Here is an 18,542-nt window from a genome sequence, read left to right as displayed (position 1 = left end):
TGTTTCTACGATTACACTTGGCTTTCACAAATGTCTAGCACCATCATTAAAGTGTGGCTCTGTGTTTCCTCTTCATCCCTTCCAAAGACTACAAGAAGCATAGCTGAGTGGCCTTGGGAGGAAATCTGACACTCACATTTTTAACACGTGACTATTTAAATTAAGATCAACAAATACCCACTGGAAGATTGTCACAGTCACATCAGATCTGCTTCAGTACCAATTTAATTTAATTTTTGTCTCCCCACTTCCCCACCCCCTTTAGTGAAAGTGGGACGGTCTGAGTGCAGCTGGTCTACTGGATCCACACACGCCTGCTTCCTTGTTTTCTACCGAGCTTCAACCACTGGATGAGACTTCTTGACACCACTGTTTAATGGCTTCGTTATTCCAGTGAACAGGAAAGTTTGAAGAGGATGAATTCTGGAAGCTGGAATAAAGAATTTGTTTTATACTGCTGTGTGCTTAGCCTCTGGTTCTGGCAGACCCTTCCACCACACCTCTTCTGGAGGAAAAAAAAAAAAAAAAAGAAAAAGAAAGAAGAAAAAAAAGAAAGAAAGTGAAAACATCTTACTGTTGGTCTGGAGGAAACATGGGATTAAAAGAAACCTCAAGGATTAGGAAAGTATGGTTTTTCTCTAGAGAAGAACGTGCATGAGTTTGTTCCCACCACACCCAGAATGAGTCTAAATTCTTTAATTCCTTCAGTCTTTCATTTTTGTCTGGGAATCAGAAGAATCATCTAGAAATGATTAGACCAGACCAGCTCTCAAGTGTAAAATCTAGAAGAATCTTACAGCATCTACATTGCTTAATTATAATCAAACACTCTGAAATAAATATGTATCCATTATTGGTCTGTTAAATTAAAAAAAAAGAAATATACTCACTTATGTCCTTCTTGGCAATTAAGAGTAAACTCCAATCTTCAGAGCCCAGAGACAAAAACAAACAAACAAAAAACAACAAAAAAAGATGCGACACAACCTATTAGCACAAGCAAAAACAATGTTCTAATAGTGAAGCTTCATGCTGTACTCAAAAATGTAATTATCCATACAATTTGCAATTGTATTGTTTTACTGCTTAAAAAAAGTCTCTCCAGACACTTTACACTGCTCAGTGTTTTACTACTAAACAAAATTCTCCCATCATTTTCCCAACATTTCTGCAGTGCTGTTCATTGTTTTTTGTTCAGTTATATAATTGAGGAAAGTCAGGCCCAGAGAAGTTCAAAAAAAAAATCCACTTACAGAATAAGACAGTACATAAGAAATTTGAAAGCTTAGTTACTCTATCACAGGCTGGTGTTTAATTAAACTATTTTGACCCTAGAGTTCAGAATCTGAAGACCCAGGAGTTAGAACTGAAATAACTATTATTGCAGTGTTTTACTCACGAAGTAACTATTGTGGATACATCAATGACCTTTAATTACTCTAAGTGATAATACAACTAAAATTTAAAAGTTGTGATCTCTCTATTCATTTCTTTCAAGACAAAGTGTCAAAATATGTCAGGCGACAACTCTTGGTAATTAGTTTTCATATATGTGTAATACATATTTTATTTGAAGGTAACGTTTTATTTTGGAAATGATGATTTTAAAGATTCCTGGGGGCTTCCCTGGTGGCGCGGTGGTTGAGAGTCCGCCTGCCGATGCAGGGGACGCGGGTTCATGCCCCGGTCTGGGAGGATCCCACGTGCCGCGGAGCGGCTGGGCCCGTGAGCCATGGCCGCTGGGCCTGCGCGTCCGGAGCCTGTGCTCCGCAACGGGAGAGGCCACAACAGTGAGAGGCCCGCATACAGCAAAAAAAAAAAAAAAGATTCCTGGGCAGGACCTGGACTTAAGAGCTAAGGTTACTATCCCTACTGTGTTAAATAAGCAGATTGCAGTGATTTTCAGAGAAGCCGTGAGTCCTTTGGGTGTAAATGTGTCCTCCTAAGTCACTCTTCTAGTTCCGTTGTCCCAGGTATGCCACTACACAGTAGACAGGAACTGAGTCTTCCAGACATGTTCCAGACAACTTCCAGACAAGTTGTAGATGCTAAAGAAGCGGTGACTCTGAAGTTCAGTCCATGGGTGTGTTATATGAAATGAATCTAGAGAAGTGGTCAGAGTACCTGTGCACAGTATATTCATTGTCAGAAAAAGAATTTACAGTAACATTACATAATCTATACGAATACAGAATGCCCCAGTCTTTGTGATCTTGGCTTCTCTGGAAATGTAGAAAAAAACAGAAACAGGGTTGACTTACAGAATCCGAGGAAACTTTCTATTGATCTCTTTATCCTTCCAGAATTAGGAGAGCAGGCAATACAGTATCTTTAACCCCAGCTCAAAGGAGTAAACCTTTTCCCAAAGCTTAAATGGGATGGACGTTTTCTCCACATCACAGTGCCCTCTCCTAAATCAACCATCAACATCCTCCATCAACAAACAGAACCCACAACCAAGTGCAGAAGGACGGTGCTTTTGCTGTTGCTCTTCAGATGTCCCCACTGGAGTGTTCTCATGTTGTGGGCTTTTGGCATCCTAACACCCAGTCTTCCCCTAATGATAACCACAGAATTACATAAATCCTGCTTTGAAAGTACACAGAGAGAAAATACATTTCCAGCAAATCACCAGGAAAGCTCTAACAAGCTGCAAATAAGAAAGAATACAAAATGATTTCTAATTTAAGTAACAAAATACAGGGCTTTAGAGATGCTCTTCATTGCAATCTTCCAGCCAGGCCTTAAATAAGGAAATGCTGTCTTAGCAAGGTGCCTGAGGAGAGGTATTAACCAGGGGAATCAAATGAAACTGAGGAGACACAATCAACATGAGACCTAAAAACGTCTGCTCCATTAGACTCACTTCAACAACATTTGCAAACCCTCCCCTTTGATGTTAACTCTTGTTAGCCTAACAGTTAACTTTAAACCTGGAAAGTTTTGTGCCCATGTTTAAATGTGGCCGAATACTCGTTAATCTTTCTAGAAACATATCACTATAATGAAAATAAAAACAAGTGGTGCCATACGCCAAACTGATACACAGTGCTCATCCCCTGATTATGTACTTGCCTACACTTGGAATGTCATTTTATGAAGGCGCTTACATATAGTTAGTAAGTAAGCTAAAACACTTCCAAATATTCAAATCCAGCAAAAAAAAAAAAAAAGTACAAAGTTGCCCACTCATCACTGAATTATTCTGGATTGAACAGAAGGCTAAATTTCAGCACTGCCAAATGCTATTAGGCACAGAAGCAATGCACCATCTGTCTTGAAGTAACAAGTATATCAATTCAGATATAAAATACTGGTATGCCAAGCAAAGTATCTTAAGCAATCTATTTTCTGATGCTTGAAACTTAACACAGCCAGCAACAAGGTTATATGCATCAATACTTTGAACTGCTAGTAGTAAAAGAAATTATAAAAGTGTCAGAGCATCAAAGAGTTGTAGTCCTATGAGCAAGAAGGCCTTGAAGAAGAGTCAGAAGATTAAGGAAGTTTTCTCAATGAGTCACTACTGCTATTTCTCTGAGAAAATATTTTTAAGCGATAGATAGAACGGCTGCCATTGGCCAGAATGAATCTGGTATTTCACTAAAAACCAATGCATCTGAACCTACTACTGAAATAGATGCTGCTTCATCATATGGGGGCGTACTGATGTCATGACAGAAAGCTGGGCTTCTAAGGAGTTTGGACTTTACTCTGAAAACAGTGGGCAGCCACTGAAGTCTGTGAGCAAGGAGTGTGCTTACTCTGGGAAGATCAATGTGATGTCAGCATGAAGAAGAGATTGGAGTCCTCTGTATGGACAAGAGGGTGACTTAAAAGACTCCTGCAGATAAGGGCCTGAATTAGACCTAGGACTGAAAAATCTGAGAACAGAATCCAAACATGCTGTCCTTCAGAAATAAAGTGAAAAGCCAGCAAGTATCAGCCTGTGTAAGTGTGAGATAGTCTAAAGAATATTATTATGATTAATTCAGGTTAAGAAAGAAGAGTCATACCCTATTTAAGTTCAGATAATTAGTTGGGTATAAATGTGCAATAATCACACAGCAAAAGTACTGTTCAGCAAGACTCAATCAGGATAAAAGCTAAGTATTTCTTAATTCCTGACTCTCTAGGCAAAATTAAGTGGTTGAGCCAATTGTGATTCGGGTCTGTCACTGACCAGGTTTTCAGAGAAAATAAGCTAAGAAGTGCCCCGTTTCTTATGTATGAACCTTGGAAGCAGGAAGTCAGGACAGGAGCAGGGAAAGGGAAACACAATAGAAGGTATGAGTCCTGGTCCTTAGCTCACTGCCCCATGGGTTCTCTGGAAATGAAACTTGTCCTTCAAATTCCCTACTTCCTGAGTAAGGTAAGGGGATAGAAGGTCTGGAACTGGAAGTGTCTTACCATGGAACCAGGGGTAAAGTCAGGGTAACAGGAGTTGGCATCTCTGTGTCCTTCTCTCACTACTATATTACAAAGTAGACCTGGGGTAAACACTGCTCTGTTTTCTAGAATCATCTGAATGGGCAAGAAAGGATTCTTGATAAGCCATTTTCCTGAAAGCTCTGTGCTTACCTAGGACATCTCTTTTCCTGACTAGACTTTGATGAGCTCTTTGGGGAATGTAAGTTTCTCCCGCTTCCAGCATGTAAAGCAGCATTAGTGATAAATACTTAAATTTGTTGATTTAAAATTTTAAATCTAGTTAAGTTTGATGTCAAGGTAGATTCTTCAATGAAAAGGAAAATCACTTTAAGGAAAGAAAATATTAAGGTGCTCAAGATTCAAGTCAGCTAATAATTGCTAACCATACTTGATGAAGAACAGCCATTCCAGACACTAGGGGAATTTTAATTACTTGTTCATTATTAACATGTAACTATAAAATCAAAGGCCCATCTAGCTAAACAATTCACTTAACCATTCATTTATTCTCTCGACAATAAATGACCACTCTCCTGGGCACAGAGGAGTCACACAGACACATGAGGTCTGGTCCCCCCATCCTCCCTTTCAGCCAATAACCACTTCCTACTTTGTGGGAGTAGAAGCCACAAGAAAGCTTCCCACTACCACAACTACCCTCCAGCCTGGACCTATCCCCTTGCCCTCTGCTTGTTCTCCTATTAACTATGGATGGAATGAGATGTTGCATTCCCAGCAAAGGACAATCACTTCACTTGTGTGCTACATCCCATCTTCTCCTGCCTAACTAGTAGAGCTCAAGAGTTTCGTGAAGGTCAGTACTGCTTTAAGTGGGGGATACTGTGCTTCCTAAGAGCTCCTAGTCTATTCAGGAAGAGAAAGAAATGTCCAAGGGAAGTGCAGGGGGCTTTGGAAACACCCCCAGTAAAGTACAAATGATTTTCTCGAGGACATTGCTTCTCTGCCCTACTCATCCGTTTCTCCCTCTCTGTTCATCTTTCCCATCAACATACATTGTAATTCTCCCCCATCTTAAAAAAAGAAAACGACTCTCCATTTCTCTATTGCAAAACTGTCAGAAGTCTACAGTTTCTATTACCTTTGGCACCTACTCCAACAGAGCTTTTGATCTCGCCACTCCAACAAAACGACGCTTGCCATCAGTCAGTTGCTAAATAAAATGGCCATTTCGGTCCACATCTGCATCTTAGGTGGCTCATCAGTCGCATGTGAAGCTGTAGATCATTCCCACCTCCGTGAGACTTTTCACCTCCTTTTCAGGTCCCCACTCTCTCCAAGGCTTCTCCTTTTTACTTCCTGATTGCTCCTTCCTAGGTTCCTTTGCTGATTCCTCGTGTCTGTCCTCAGCTTCTTAATGTTGGAGTGCCCAGACTTCTTTCTTCTCTAGCAGCACTCATTTCCTTGATGATCTCATCCAGTCCCATAGCTGTAAATATCACCTATCCACTCATGAATCCGAAATGTTGTGCCTGGCCCAGAACTAACTCCTGAATTCCAGATCCGGATGTCCGCTGCTCTGACGCCTCCATCTGGATGCTTAACAGGCACTTCCAACTTAACCTGTCAAAAGTGAAGCTCTTCATCTTTCTCCAGTCCTGCTGCATGCCCCCACCTGCCGCCCCCAGGTTCCTCACTTTAATTAACTACAACTCCAGCCTCCTAGTTTGCTCAGGTGCCAAACTTTGACTCCTTTTTCACACCACATAGTTAGATCTATGAGCAAATCTTATTGGCTACCTTGAACCAGAATCTGATCGTTTCTTACCATCTACACTAATGCCATCCGGGTTGGAGTCATCAGTATCTCTAGCCTGGCTCCCTCTCCCCCTCCCCCACAAGTCTTTTTCCTAACGGTAATCAGAAATGCTCAAACAGGTCATAAACCTATCATTCTTTGGCTAAAAAACCCTCCAGTGGCTTCCATCTTACTTAGAGTACTACCCAAACTCCTCACAAGGCACTCCACACACTACGTGGCCCTACGTGACCTGTTCAGCTGTCATCTTCTTGACTTTGCCTCTTGCTGTTCTAGTTGCTGCTTTCTCTGCCCCACCTTCTCTGGGCCCTTGCTGGTTTCGGCAAACACTGAGCATGCTCCTGCCCCCAGGTCTTTTCATTTGCTATTTCCTTTGCCTGCAATTCTCTTCACCCGCGTGGCTTATCCCTCACCATCTTCAGCTCTTGACTCATCTTTTTGGTGAGGTCTTCTCTGATTACCCTTTCACAACTGCACTGCAACCTCCCCTTTCTCCCTCTCAGCACACTCCCTACTTCTCTTACCCGTTTTGTTTTTGACATAGCACTTACTGTCATATATATACACTTTCCCCCCTTTTTAAACTTTGTCGCCTTGAACTGGAAAGTAAACGCCCTAAGGATAGGGATTTTTGTGTGCTTTGTTCACTGCTAGTCCTAAGTATCTAAACCAATGTTAGTGAAATGAATTGGATCCCTGATTTCTAGGGGTTCGTGATCAAGGGAGGTGACATACAAATAAAATGTGTCATTAAAAAAATTACAGAAGAAAAAACTGTCCCACATGAATACTTAAAATGACCTTTACCATTTGGGAATTGTGTGGCCAGGGAAAGAGTTCAGCAGAGGGCTAACGTGCTCCTAAAAAATGATAAAGGAATCAGGCAAGGGGTGCCAGCAATATCTCTGCAATACAGCTTTACTCCCTCACCTTGTGTTCCTTATTATTCCTCTTCTTCATCACTAGGGAGATGAAGGCATGACATGCTCATATAAAGACTTGTCATAAAGCACTCCGGTCTCAGTCCTAGAGAATCTTTAACGTTCCTTACGCACTTGCCCCAAGTATCAGAACTTCTCTTGGTGACCAACAATGCTCAGTAACCTGTTCTCCATGGGTTTATCTCTCTCCCCTCTCGGTGTGAGATGGGCCTGGAGCAGTAAGCAGCCAACATACCTGAATTTGCTTAGCCAACTTACGAAATACTCATGTTACAATGAGAAGGTGGAATTACACTTCTGGAATTAGGGAGCTTTTACCCTGTCACCTTTCAATTACACCTACTGGCTCAGGAATAACATGGGGCAATAAAGAAAAAAAGTGGCTTGTCTGGTTCTTTGTCCTATTCTATTTCCCTTTCTCACAGAAGATAGAAGTGGGAAAGAAAAACAAAATGAAGAGATTTGGATAATATTTCAATGACTAACTTTCAACACTCCAGGACTGCCCCCCGCCCTTGTACTACTATACAGTACAGTATACTTGTTCCTTTTCCCTAAAATATTTCTCTTAAAAGAAATTTTTTCAAAAGCTACCACTTTTCATTTTTCCTATTAGATACCCCTAAAAGAATACTGTAAGAAGATACATATATTCCATTATCTTTTTCCTTTTTACAACTAAAAAGGAATAGGAGAAATATATCAATTAAGACAGTAATGATAATGGGAAATGATGTACATTTTGTAGGACAGAAAGCATTTTGGTATATTTAAGGACTTTTAAAATTACAAGATTAATTCATTTCCATTTTAAACAAGTAGGCATTAAGTAGGTTATGAAAATAACCCATTGCTACTTCTCACATTTCAGGTTTACAGGAATATCACCTACCATGTATAAAGCACTGAATCAGTATGATGGGGGATTAAAGAAGACAGGACTTATATGCTTTACATTGTCCGTGGATAACCTTATGGAGAAGATTACACCCATGATATTCATTCATTCAGCAAATGTATATCATGTTATATATTGGGCTAAGATACAGAGACAAGGACTATAGATATTATCCTCCAAAAGCTCACTATCCAGAGTATGTATAAAGTGTTAAACTGAATATAATAAAGTATCAAAATGCATGCTAGAGATATTGGATATTCAGAGTAGTCTGAAAGACAGTAATTATTTTCAAAGCATCAAATAGTATTAAGAATGTTTAACATCGTATAGATTAGATAAAACTTACCTAATTATTATACTAATATTTTCATAGCTAAATCAGCAGGGACATCTGTTTGATTTCTCATTCAGTAGAAAATGGATACACATTAGCAAAGATGTGTTCTCCTCTGCTAACAAGAGGGAAAAATCTATTTGGACAGGAAAAAAACTATTTAAGAATGTATTCATGATCTGCATGCATCACAGTGCCTGAAAAGACATTCAATTAGCAAACTCTTAAAATTTGTAGAATAAACTCACCATGGAGGTCAGTTAAGGTGGTACATAGTATAACTACCCTCCCCCCTCCACCCCCCTCCACCCAAAAGAAAAAAAGAAAGAAAAAAGAATTCTTGCCCAGAAGGGCACCTGACTTGTTTGATCACACTTGGAAATATGTATACATGCTTGAATTGCTTCTATTATTTCCGATGTTTGTACAGACGGTGTCTCAGAGAAACAGAGAGACTGACAGACTGAAGGTACATGATAGTAAAATGGAAAGGTTTCATCAAAAGAGCTGGACTTGAGATAAACTTTAGGAATTGGAAGATTTGGGGGAAAAACTGCTTTTAATGTTCTATGTTAAAAAGACCTGCATAATTGGCTTTAGCCTCACTGGATTTCAGCAAGGTAACCTACAGATACAAAAGATTTAAAGTCAATTTATAGTTCTCTAAATGCACTCACTGGTAGTATCTAGGTTGATTCTGTCTGACAAGGCTTTAACACCACTTATCCACACCAGTCCTAGAAATTCACTTCATAACTATCATTCCACTGTGTAGAAACATCCCATTACGCACTGGAGCGGTTCACTTAAATCACTTAAGAACTTTATCAAAAAAAGGTTAACAAACTAGTTACAAAAAATTGTTATTTCAAATAATGCCTATCTACTAAAATGTAATTATGAATTATTTTTTATTATTTCGGTATTACTTGAAAAAACTTAATTGAAACATGAAACAAGGGATTTATTTACATATTCTATTCATCTAAAGTAAGAAACACTAACTGAAATATAAGTGGATAATTCTTGTAGAATCATTAGCTCAACCCCTTCAAATCATTTGCAATGGTTTTATGAAAATTATTAATGCTTCAAATCCTGCCATGATTCTGCCCAAAGACCACAATATGTCAGCTGAAGACGTGCAAATGTACTGCATTAACATGACCAGGACACAGGTTACTATGTGATGCCACAGGACTGAAACTGACTTGAGTTTTACAATGCAGTCATTCTTGTATTGCTGTAAGAACACACATGGGCAAGCAGAGGACTGACTCCAGGTACACAGCACCTCCACGTCCTTATTAGAAAGAGTTAACATACACACGGGCCAAATCAAACCTACGAATTTTATCCCTGTGACATGTTAGGATATCCTAGTTTAGGAAAAAAAAAAAAAAAAGCCAATGTCTAGATAACTAATGTATCTTCTTATTTTGAAAAAGGTCATCATTAAATGATTGATAAATTTATCAATATATATCTTCTGATGTGGTCATGTGATGCACGGTTAAATAAATTTAAAATAACATCATTTATCTCATTTTCCAAATTAAAAAAGGGAAGCCAGTGATATTAAAAGTATTCTTATGACAAATGTCTGAGACAGAAGATAAATAAACATACCTGTATTCATTGGAATCAATTAATAAAGGCTTATTTTGTAAGGTTCCATTTGAGACTAAAATAGAAGATTAAAATAAGGATTGACTAAAATGCAAAATTGTACTTTATCTTATAGATTACCTTTCAGAAGTTTTCTAATTTATGTATACCCGCTTTTACATATAAACATATATATATTAAATACTAACTGTAATGCTATAAACAAAAACTCTTAGCCTAGTGGTAAAGAATGGGGGCTGTACCTCCGCATCATACTGGCTGTGTAATCTGCATCAAGTTGTTTAACCTGTCCGTGAATCAGTTCTGTCAACTAAGGATCATCAGAGTGTCTCTCTCCTGAAGCTTTCTGAGGGATATTAAACAAGATGAGGCACCTCAGTAACTAAGTGGAGCCTGGCATGTAGTGGTTTGTGCACTGCATGGCCCCTCTGAGGGCACATGATCATAATTAGAACACTCCAGGCTCAACGGGGTACACGGTGCTATGGTCATTCTTGAATACTTACATTACATTTGGACTTGTAAAATTTGCTCTTAATGAATAAGAAAAAGTCTAGGTTTAAAATATCACAATTTACATCTAGAACAAAGTTCCATGGGGGAAAAAAAAAAAACCTATTTGTAGTACACATGGATGGACATCTATGTAACTGGGAAGTGGATCAAAAATAGAAAAGATTTTTAAAAATTCAGAATTTTAAGAGAACCTAATAGTAGGAACCGAAATGATGACTTATTACTCAGTCCATCTGAAACTGTGGCCTGATCCCAGCAAGAGAAAGTGGAACAAGCATAACAGATTTTGTAAGGTTAGAATGACTGAGTTTGAGGACTAAGGACTAATAGAGAACAGGGAAATAATGAAATTAACTTCTTTTGAGTTTTACATAAGAGATGAAAGTGTCTTATTTAAGGCCACAAAGGTAGTTTGTGGAAGAGCCACAAATATTTTTATGTCACCAGTTCTCTCCACTCTGTCCCAGGTGAGTATGGGACACAGCCTACAAGTAAGCAGTTTGGTGGTAGTAATTAGGCTGATAGCAAATGAAGGAAGTCAAAGGATAGCATCTCCAAACATCCTGATACTCACTATGACGAATGCTTTTCTAGGACTAAGAGAGAAGTTTATTAACCTAGGATGCAGAATGTACAATATTGAAAGTGGGTAAAAACTACTTTCTACAGCTCACCTACATAGAAATCCTTATAGCTTACATAAAAGATGCCCATTCTCATCTCATTAACTTGAACTCCAGTACAGATTATTAGTTACTGCTTAAAATAGTGAAGGCTCAGAGGTTTTCATAAGCCTAAGCCTGTTTGGTGTACCTTTGTAACGTGGAGAGATTCTTTTTGGTTTTTTTTGGCGGGGGCGGAGAGGCGGGTGTGCATTAAGTGAAAGATAGATATAGAAGTGTAATTTTATTTTTACCCTGATTTAAGACTTCTACTGACAAATACTCAAGTAGGAGTCCATTATTCTTTGTGAGGGTATATACAACTAGAAATGTTTTACTTTATTATCTTGGAGCAATGTATTTTTATGCTAATAATTCCAGCCTATAAATTTTAGGGTGTTATTTTATTTCCATATTTAGGACTGGAGAAGACATTTGCCCATATTCCACAACCTTGGTTACATGACCAGAGAATTACCTCAATAACTATTCCAGTCATAGAAAAAACCATTTATATACTGTTGACCAATCTGAATATTGAAAAATAAACTAACTCCTATAAGAAATCTAATATTTAATAATTATAACTAGAAAGAAGGAATTCATATAACCTATTAAACCCTTAAAATTCCCTATTCTTTCAACTGAGAAATAATGCCACAACTGCACAGTAACCCAGAGTTCTAGTCTACCTTCAGGGCAGACAAGGGTTTCTATGTTCATCTCTGCCTCTGCCTGCTGGACTAGTGCATAATAAGAATGGTAACGCACACCAAAAACACCATGAAAATTCAAGAACAGGATTAGAAGTCAAAAATGCATGAAAGACACAGAAGGGCTACCAGATTAAAGTTATTTGACAATGCTGCCCAATGGTGAACAGAAGTCATCATTCTGGAAACAAAATCTTGTAAGCCAGGATTTCACGTTATTTTTAGCTCAAATATCATATTATCAAAGTAGAGCTTTATGTTTTTTTGAGACCAATGGTTAAAAAACGCAGTTTTGTATATTTAAACTCATGTATTCTCTCATTAGGACTTAAAGGAAAAAAACTCTACACATTTATAAGATTTCAAATGTTTTCAATTTAATAAATGATTTATTTATACTAGTCCTCTGTAGTTAATCTTCATATTCACATTTTTATTTCATCAACAATCATCTCAGACACACCTTCTAACAAGACTGACTTAAAATATTACGACAGGAAACTATGCCTTCAGGAGCATGTTTATTGTGTTTGAGATGATACATCAGGTGCTCTCTGAGCTACAAAGGGTAAAAGGAAATCCTCTCGTTACAAACTGACAAAGGTAAAAGGTAAAACATTTTTCACAACAGCATGAACCACATACTCAGAAATAGATCTGGGTTTAATACAAATGACATAATTCCTAGTCATCTACGGCTACTATTATAACTTCATACAGATAATGAATTAGGCTAAAATGCACTATAATATTTGGTAGACTTCAGGACCAGTATCCTTAGTACATCACAAAATACACTTTGATATCCCAAAGAAGCAAGACTTGCAAGTAGGCGTTTTAAACGTAACTAATCTACAGCTACAAAGTTCTACTCTTGATAGCATTTACCTTTTTGGGGAGTCTCCCAGTCTCCAAAGGATAAAAGCAGAGAGTAGAATCAGTATAACATATACACAGAAGTCCGTATTGTAAAGGCTATAAAGATTTGCAGCACAGTGAGAAGATGCCTTCTGCTCCTTCACACTGCATACAAATTATGTGAATTATGTTGCATATCGCTTGGTCCACTGTCTGGCTATCCTGTCATGTTCTGCTCTGTTGGTCAAATACTGAGTGGCTATGCTTCCAACCAGAGGATCCGCTGGAAAAGTGGAAAGAACATTAAAAGATATTATATGGTGTCTTAAAGGTTCAGTTCTAATAGTCTACTGAACTGAAATGCTGATTTTTCAGCAGCATCTTGATATATAATGGCTAATTTCTCAAAAGAAAAATGTTTGAAGTAACATAATCATCTTTATATTTTAATATTCAAATTAGAAAAGCCTCTTTAAAAATAAATATTGAGTTGATAAATCTGATTTTTAAAAATGTGTATGCCTTTAACATACAAAAACTATTTTTCACTATTAGCATTTTATTGAACAATAAAAGTGTGCTAGCTAGATGACTGTATTTGTTTTTCTACGGATATTTAAAAATTAATTTTTCCAAACTCTGATCCTATGATGCAATGCTATTCAGAATGAAATATTTCCTTCATTCTGTACAATAACACGACTTAAATCATTACCCTTACTTCCATTTGAAAGCTTACTTGCCATTTTGTTTTAAATAGTACTGAGTGAGAAATTGAATCTGAGATGTAAATTTTATTTTGAATTTATTTTTCAAAAAAGGTGTACTATGTACTATGTACAACATTTGAAGTACACCAAACGACAGCCAGTAAAACGTAAAGCTCTCTTCCCTCCTGACTCCAACTACTCAGAAGTTTCTCTTCCTGGCAAATAATTTATACCTGTTCACAGCATTTCTACCCAGAGACATTATACACATTTATAACCATTTAGAATATTGTTACACACGTGTGTTTTTTTTCAGTGCCTTGCTTTTTTTACTTAATATATCTTAGAGAGTTTTCTCTATCCATTCACATAGAGCTACCTCATTAAGCTACATCCTCTATTAATGGATATGTAGGTTATTTACAATCTTTTGCTTTAATAAAAGATGCCATAATGAATATCCTTCTATATATCATTCTATCTATCTATCTATCTATCTATCTGTATTTTGAGTATATGTATAACTGCTAGGCCTAATATAACAGTAATAACCTTTGGTGATTGATTAAATATTTAGAAAAAATAAGCCAACTTCTTTAAAAAATGACCACTTAGTAAGAGAGCATATGCGAAATCCCAGGTCTAAACATTATTTTTGCAAGTCAGCTACCCACATTAAAGATCATGTGTGGCAGTTAGGCATTTCTTACAGATTACACACTAATGACTTTATCTCTGACTTCTTAAAATCATAATCTAGTCTAACTCTCTCATCGGCTATCATTTTAATATCGACTATTACCACATCTAATACAACCAACCATAATCCGAAAAGGAAGGGAGAACAAGAAGCCCTTCAATACTGAGAGGCTGCGTTAAAGCACATGGCAGCATGGAAGGAGCAAGAGAAGGAGGCAGTGGTGTAAGAAACATTACTTCACTCCCGTCAAAAGTGGTTTGTACACCTCCATTAATTTAGAAAACAGAGAGTCACCAATGACAGGGAGAAAATAATTATAGGGTAGTATGCCATTAACAAATTAAAGGAAGTTATTGTGAAACTTTTGGTCTATTCTAATTGAAATGGCATTGATAATTTCCTCAAAAAGTGTTTTATGCTGATCTTTGTACCAACAGCATTTACTTCTCAACTTCACTTTAAACTGAAAAAAATGCAGTTTTTGTAGCCTCAATGTATGTGTTAATAAAAATCTGCTTACCAGGGTTGCAGTCTGTCAAAAGAGAACAAATTGACAGCAAAACCTTTGAAATAGTCAAAGCAGGACTCCAGTTGTCTTTAAGGATGTCCAGGCAGATGACTCCCTGACTATTGATGTTGCAGTGATAGATTCTGGTGCGGAAAGTAACCTAAGGGCAGTGACATTAAAGACAGAAAGAAAATAAAAAGCTTTATTACCAACTACAACTCTCACTAGCAAAAATGAAGTGGAACATATCACAGATCATAGCAAATAGCATATAATTTCACTGAAGAGCTAACAAACACTAGGTTTAAGTAAGAGCAAAATTAAATGGTTTTATTTAATTCAGTTCAAACAAATTGTTTTTACCCAGTATAGCAGGAACTATATTGCTTTTAAACCAAATGAGTCGCTGAATTGCTTAAACAAATGATACGGTAATTCTATGAATGTATGTGTGGGCATGCACACATACACCACTATTTAAAGACAGGAAGTGAGGGAGAACAGAAACGTTTTGGTGCCAAAGGTAAGAGAAACTAGTGAAGAGTTTTTTTAAACATAAAACTAAAGTTACATTAGTTTCTTAGTAGAAAAAGGTCACCAACTTAGCTAATCTCTTGCCATGTGTCAGAAAATACTGGAGAAGGTTGGTGAAATCATCAGCCTTTCTATTTCTCAGACTTTCATTTCCACAAATGGCTCACTGTCTTGTTAGACTAAGACAGTAAAACGAAACAAGTAAGGTCTTAAGCTACTGAATAAAGGAAACTATTATATCCTTGAGATATGTGAAAAAAGAGAATCAATCATAGAAACAAACACTCACCAGTTTCAAACAATCACAAACACAAATTGGGTGGTTAATTCTTAATTTGGAGTTGCAAAGAAAAAAGACAGTTCCTGATCCCTTGGAACTAGCAATGTACTGTGATCTCCCAAGTGGAGTCTGGGAAGAAAATGTTTAAAGCACTCAAAAGTGTATTTCTGATAAGGACGCATAATTAAAAACAAGAAAGAAACCACTGGCGTAGTGGTGAAGGAGGAGAAAGAGACCACAGTAGTACTCATTTTATCCACAGTTTTGCTTTCCATGGCTTCAGTTTTGGACCCCTGAGGTCAACTGGGGTCCAAAAATATTAAATGGAAAATTCCAGAAATAAACAATTCATACGTTTTAAATTTTGCACTGTTTTGAGTAGCATGATGAAATCTTGCACTGTCCTGCTCTACCCTGCCTGGGTGTCCAGCATAATCCTGCCCAGTCAGTCTACTAAGTAGCATCTTGGCTATCAGTTCAACTGCTGCGCTATCGCAGTGCTTGTGTTCAAGTCACCCTACTTTATTTGATAATGGCCCCAAAGTTCAAGAGCAGTGATGCTGGCAACTGAGATCTGCCAAAGAGAAGCTGTAAAATTCTTGCTTAAGTGAAAAGGTGGAAGTTTTTGACTTAATAAGGGCAGGAAAAAAAATTCTACACTGAGGTTGCTAAGATCTATGGTAAGAATGAGTCTTCTATCCATGAAATTGTAAAAGGATAAAAACACTTGTGCTAGTTTTGCTGTTGTACATCAAGCTGAAAAAGCTACAGGCATAAGTGCTTAGTTACAGTGGAAGAGGCATTAAGTTTGTACAAGATATTTTGAGAGAGAGAGAGGCCACAATCACATAACTTTTATTACAGTATATTGTTATAACTGCTCTAACTTTATATTATTAATTATTATTAATTTCTTACTGTGCCTAATTTATAAATTAAACTTTATCATAGGCATTTATGCATCGGGAAAAATAGCATCATATAGGGTTCAGTACTATCCGTGGTTTTAAGAATCCATTGAGGGTCTTGGAACATACCCCCTGAGGAGAAGGAGGGACTACCGTATATAACTCTAGAACTGTTCTAACACAGTACATACTAGTTACACAGAGCTCTTAAAGTGTGGTTATAAGAATTAAGATGGGCTAAAAGTGTAAAATACATACCAGATTTCAAAGACAATATCAAACAGAATGTAAAATATGGCGTTAATGATGCTTCTATTGATTACATGTTGAAACGACGATATTTTTGGATACACTGGATTAAGTAAAATATTATTAAAATTAATTTCACTGTCTCTATAAAAAATTACACATGTAGCTTGCATTATATTTCTATTAGACAGCCCTGCTCCAGAATATGGGAATAATGTATGTTCATATCGTTGACAGCTGACTACTCAATAGGTATGCATGGCTTACAAACACAATTAATACTCTGATTCCTTTCAGCTTTTAACAATCAATGAACAGAAGAGAATTAAATTTCTATTATTCTTCAAGAAGTTCAATACCTTATCTGAACTTCAAAAATAAGCAGAACTGTAGAGAAATAATTATTCCTAAACCAAGATAACAGCAGAAGTCTTATTTCTTTTTCACTTGTCCAACTATAGATCTGAGGAGTGCTTCATAATACTACATAAGATATCTTAGGGAAGAGGAAGGAATCAACATTAAAGGGTTACAAAATAAAAGTATTGAGACTTTAGCAAAAAAATTAACATGTTAAATTAATAAATAGCGATCATATTAACCAACATAATTATGACAAATCATATATAGAACTATGCTAGTCAATCTCTATTTTCCATTGAAAGATTCTAAGAAAAATGTCTCTTCCTTTAACAAAGTTTCCCTCATGTATAAATTTCATAAAAACTAAATATTGCAAACTTTTTTCTAATTTTGCTACCATGTTAAAACCAATTTCCAATATGAAAAATGATGAAAGTAGAAATAAGCCTCACTATAAATACAGTCATGTGCTATTTTGCTAAGGTTTTTTTTGCTATAATACAGAAAACTTAAGCACTGAAGGCAAACTGAATAGTTAATGATATATTGGCATTTAACGTGTCATTCTGAATGTGAATACAATCTGCAGTATTATTAACATGAGGGTTTTGTCCCTTTCTTTGATTGATCTAGCAAGAGATACTAGACATACCCGAGAACATTAAATAAGACAATCATTTAAAGATCTTAGGTTCTGGTGGGACCACACAGTAAAGCACTCAAAAACTGACAGCTGTAGTTGACAGCCAATACCTCTAGGTGATAGGGAAACTTGGTATCTGCAATTTGAGGTAAATACCACTAGGTGGAACTGTTGTTACCTTGTTAGATAAGGGAGAAATGATCTGCCGCCTTAAAAAAAAAATCCTTTATTTTTACACACACACACGTAACAACACACATGCACGTGAGGCAGGCATTAAATCGCAACATATATTTTAAATAGTGAAGGGAACATAAGGAACTACGTTGACAGTTAAGGGCTTGATAACACTTCTCCCTGACATGTCAGAAGTCTTTCTAACGACAGCATAATTATGCTCAGGCTTAATACTGATAGTAAAAACTGCTGGCTTGACCATTTTATTGGGAGAAGTCAGAGGAGGAAGCTATTCAAGTAACTGTTATGTTTAAGACTTGAAAAATAATTGCCAGTGATCACAAGACACAACTCAACCCTTCTCGCTGTTATCCACCTAATTCACATTCAGAGACAACAGGAGGCCTAAGTCACCCAGCCGCCCTCACTCCCATCAATGCATCATACTTACAGAGGGCACAAAATAAGTTTATTAAATAGTACTAGCTCTCTCTTCTTTGCTATAGATTTCTAGTCTTTGCTCATCTATAAAGATAGGGTATTTAACACAAGATTCAAGTTACTTAACTCTTCTTTCCGGAAGCTGTCAGACAAGTTTACTTTTTATCCCAACAGGTTTCTTAAGCAAGGTTCATAAGATACTTTTTCTCATATCATAAACCTAAAATTTATGTGCTTACTGATGTGCAAAGTGGCATACTTTTATTT

The 18,542-nt window shown here is 37.0% G+C and overlaps 1 protein-coding gene across 5 annotated transcripts in view; it reads right to left on the bottom strand.

Annotated features, from left to right (window-relative positions):
- Positions 1-303: 303 nt before the first annotated feature.
- Positions 304-18,542, bottom strand: part of UBE2E3 (ubiquitin conjugating enzyme E2 E3) — a 100,636-nt gene continuing 82,397 nt past the window's right edge. Inside the window, exons 5-7 of one of the 5 annotated variants that reach the window (XR_013811037.1) lie at positions 14,693-14,840; positions 12,793-13,045; positions 12,411-12,463 (exon numbers count right to left, since the gene is read on the bottom strand). Coding sequence is in view for 3 of the 5 variants with exons in the window: in XM_079709957.1 (XP_079566083.1) it covers positions 12,948-13,045; positions 14,693-14,840 (246 nt within the window). In the remaining 2 variants the exon portion in view is untranslated. Of the gene's footprint in view, positions 431-890; positions 927-8,396; positions 8,521-12,410; positions 13,046-14,692; positions 14,841-18,542 lie in introns of those variants that run through there. The other 4 variants (XM_079709959.1, XR_013811036.1, XM_079709957.1 and 1 more) reach the window with 4 other exon arrangements.

This window comes from Hyperoodon ampullatus, assembly GCF_949752795.1.
Source record: "Hyperoodon ampullatus genome assembly, chromosome: 8".
In the NCBI taxonomy this organism is placed as follows: domain Eukaryota; kingdom Metazoa; phylum Chordata; class Mammalia; order Artiodactyla; family Ziphiidae; genus Hyperoodon; species Hyperoodon ampullatus.
Note: the sequence above shows the minus strand (reverse complement) of the source record. Positions and strands in the feature narration are given on the sequence as shown.